The following is a 2,500-nucleotide window of genomic DNA, read 5'->3' on the forward strand; positions in this document are numbered from 1 at the left end:
TCTTCTTCAGCTTTATCTTCTGCTAAATCCATGATAGAAGCGAAAAATTCCACAAAAACCAGGAGAGGTCGATAAAGATGACTTACGATTACCATAAATTTCGAGGACCGAGGGACACAACTATGGCGGATGCCCATATTTGGAAAGGGTTGTGACGTCAAGTGAAAACCGGCAATTCTCTATTAGAGATTCATGATTGGTATAAAAATGTGGGAGACACCACTGTCCAGCTGGTACGCGAAATGCTCTCTTCCGCTTGCCGTCCGCGTCTCGAAAACGTGCGTGCTTAAGCTACCTACTGATAATCCAAGACGGCGATCAACGAACAGTAAAGATTTTCACCCTGTTGTGTGGCAAGTTATGTTTTTCTTCAAGTGTTTTATTTATTTATTTATTATTTGCTTGCCTTTCGTCCTTACAGAAGCACAACTGAAGTCGCCGAAGGGATCAGCATTGAAGAAGAGCCAGTCACCAAACGAATCCGAACAGCGGAGGTTTGTCGACTCTGAAGGGCTGTTGTGTCTTTTATTTCCTGAAACTTCTAATTTGCAGTGAAATTCCCGTCAAATAACTCTCTTGCCTCACCAGGGTTAGCGAAAATTGTTCGATTTTAGATTGTCTTTCGGCGTCTTCAGCCGAAGTAACGGCGACGATGTTGTTTTCTCAATTTATAATTAATCCCCAGAGAATAGAACTATATTCTTAAGGGCTGGCCAAACTCTCGCAACATTTCAACGCAGCATTTTGCAACATTGTTGGGCACAACATGTTGCCTGCGTTTGGCCACCCTTGTTGCGATATGGTGCAACATGTTGGATGATGTTGGATCAAATTTGAAAGCGGTCAAAGTTTTCGTGCAACATTTTGGATGTTGCATGATGTTGTGCTCGTTCGGCCACGTTCACGCAACATTGTTGCACTAGGGCATGCGCGTTAGGTCCACTTCTTGCGCGCCAGGGACCTGGGGCACATGAACATTGACATGTTGCGTTGAAAATGATGAAAATGTTGCAAGCGTTTGGCCAGCCTGTTCAACACATGTCGCAACATCATGCAACAATGTTGCGTTAAAATATTGCGAGCGTTTGGCCAGGCCTTTATGCAAACATTTTCTTTTGTTTTGGCCACGCTGCATAGCCGTGACCACTTGAGTGAAAACCAAGAATACGCCAAGTTGCCTAATTTCGCTGGACCTAATGGCTCTGAAAAGCCCCTAAAGAGAGTGGTTAAGCACGACGGTATGTAAGTAGGAGGCCATTGATCAGCATGCGACGGTCTATATTAAATCTGGAGGTCGACAAATGTGTCTTTAAACTGTAAATTTTCAAGCTAGAGGCTAGTTTGGCAGTTCATTTTGAATGATAATTTTGCCCATTTGCTCTCTCAAAAGACTGAGGAATCACAAGGAACTTGCCATCAGCAAACTAGGCTATTTGTACCCTTAAAGACGTCTTCTTATCCGTTAACATGCGACAAAGGGTTTTAAATTCGGTGTGCGCGACAGGTTTGCAATTGGACTTAGATTTAACCATGAATGATTTAGGATTAAATCTGAATCTCAAGGTTGCTATTGTCTTCAACCTGCTCGAGACTAAACCCACTCACATCAGCTTTATCTATAACCGTTTTTCCGACCAACAAGGCCTTTGCGTTGAGAAAAACTCGTAACTTTGCCCACCTTCTGGTGAACAAGCAACCATGATCAGGTGGCTCAGATGGCTAGTGCGCGGCTTTCGGAGCGAGAGGTCCCAGGTTCAATCCTCGGTGACTTCAACGTCTGTTTCGACTTTCCTCTGATCCGTGTAGCTATAGCTTTAAATCCCCTGAAAACGGAGCACTGACAGAGGGAGGGGGGTAAAGGGCGCACCGTCGGCTTCCATTGATACCAGCCTCGTAGCTGAAGGAACTACCGACGTTAAATAAAGTGACTTTACCTTTACTTTACCTTTACCTTTTGCCAGTGAAAGTTATCTCCAAAAACCCTTTTTGTTGAAATTGATATACATGGTAAAATATGCTTCCAAGAATAAGACATAAGGGCATTCGGAACCCCCTTTTTTTTGCCTGTAGGTTCAGGTCGAAGGAGAGGTAGGCACATCACAAGAGGCTGTTGTAGAGGAATCCACGACTGGAGAGGAAGCAGCCTATTATCAGTTTGAGGAAGGAGAAGCAGTCGAAGAGGTGGCTGATTTTCTTGACGTTGAAGAAGGTGACGAAGATGAAGGCGGCGAGGAAGAAGATGAAGAAGAGCAAAGAGAAGGAGCTGTAGATACTGGTGATGAAAGGACTGCGGAAGCCGAAGCAGTTGCACCGGAAGTTGTCTTAATTGAAAGTGATGATGACGAAGTAGAGGAAGAAGACTATAATGAAGATGAAGGTGCGCCTTCTTGAATAATTTCGTATAACTCTTATTTTCTAAAAAGATTATAAAACAAGGAAGAAAACCCTGCAACTTTCTTTTCAAACTGGGATGTATTCTTCCAGTAAAATGTTTGTGCAG

General features: G+C 43.6%; 2 protein-coding genes across 5 annotated transcripts in view; one reads left to right on the plus strand and one right to left on the minus strand.

The window, feature by feature from the left end:
• LOC137974774 (uncharacterized) overlaps nucleotides 1–37 on the minus strand; it is a 2,934-nt gene extending 2,897 nt beyond the window's left edge. The window contains exon 1 of the mRNA XM_068821753.1: nucleotides 1–37. This exon is cut by the window's left edge and continues 643 nt beyond it. Coding sequence (XP_068677854.1) covers nucleotides 1–32 — 32 coding nt within the window. The 5' untranslated portion in view covers nucleotides 33–37.
• LOC137974773 (nucleoprotein TPR-like) overlaps nucleotides 1–2,500 on the plus strand; it is a 124,405-nt gene that overhangs the window by 60,463 nt on the left and 61,442 nt on the right. For all 4 annotated transcript variants that reach the window (XM_068821751.1, XM_068821750.1, XM_068821749.1 and 1 more), the window contains exons 46-47: nucleotides 422–494; nucleotides 2,071–2,377. In XM_068821751.1, coding sequence (XP_068677852.1) covers nucleotides 422–494; nucleotides 2,071–2,377 — 380 coding nt within the window. The remainder of the gene's footprint in view (nucleotides 1–421; nucleotides 495–2,070; nucleotides 2,378–2,500) is intronic.

The sequence above is a fragment of the Montipora foliosa genome, chromosome 11 (assembly GCF_036669935.1).
Source record: "Montipora foliosa isolate CH-2021 chromosome 11, ASM3666993v2, whole genome shotgun sequence".
Lineage (NCBI taxonomy): Eukaryota > Metazoa > Cnidaria > Anthozoa > Scleractinia > Acroporidae > Montipora > Montipora foliosa.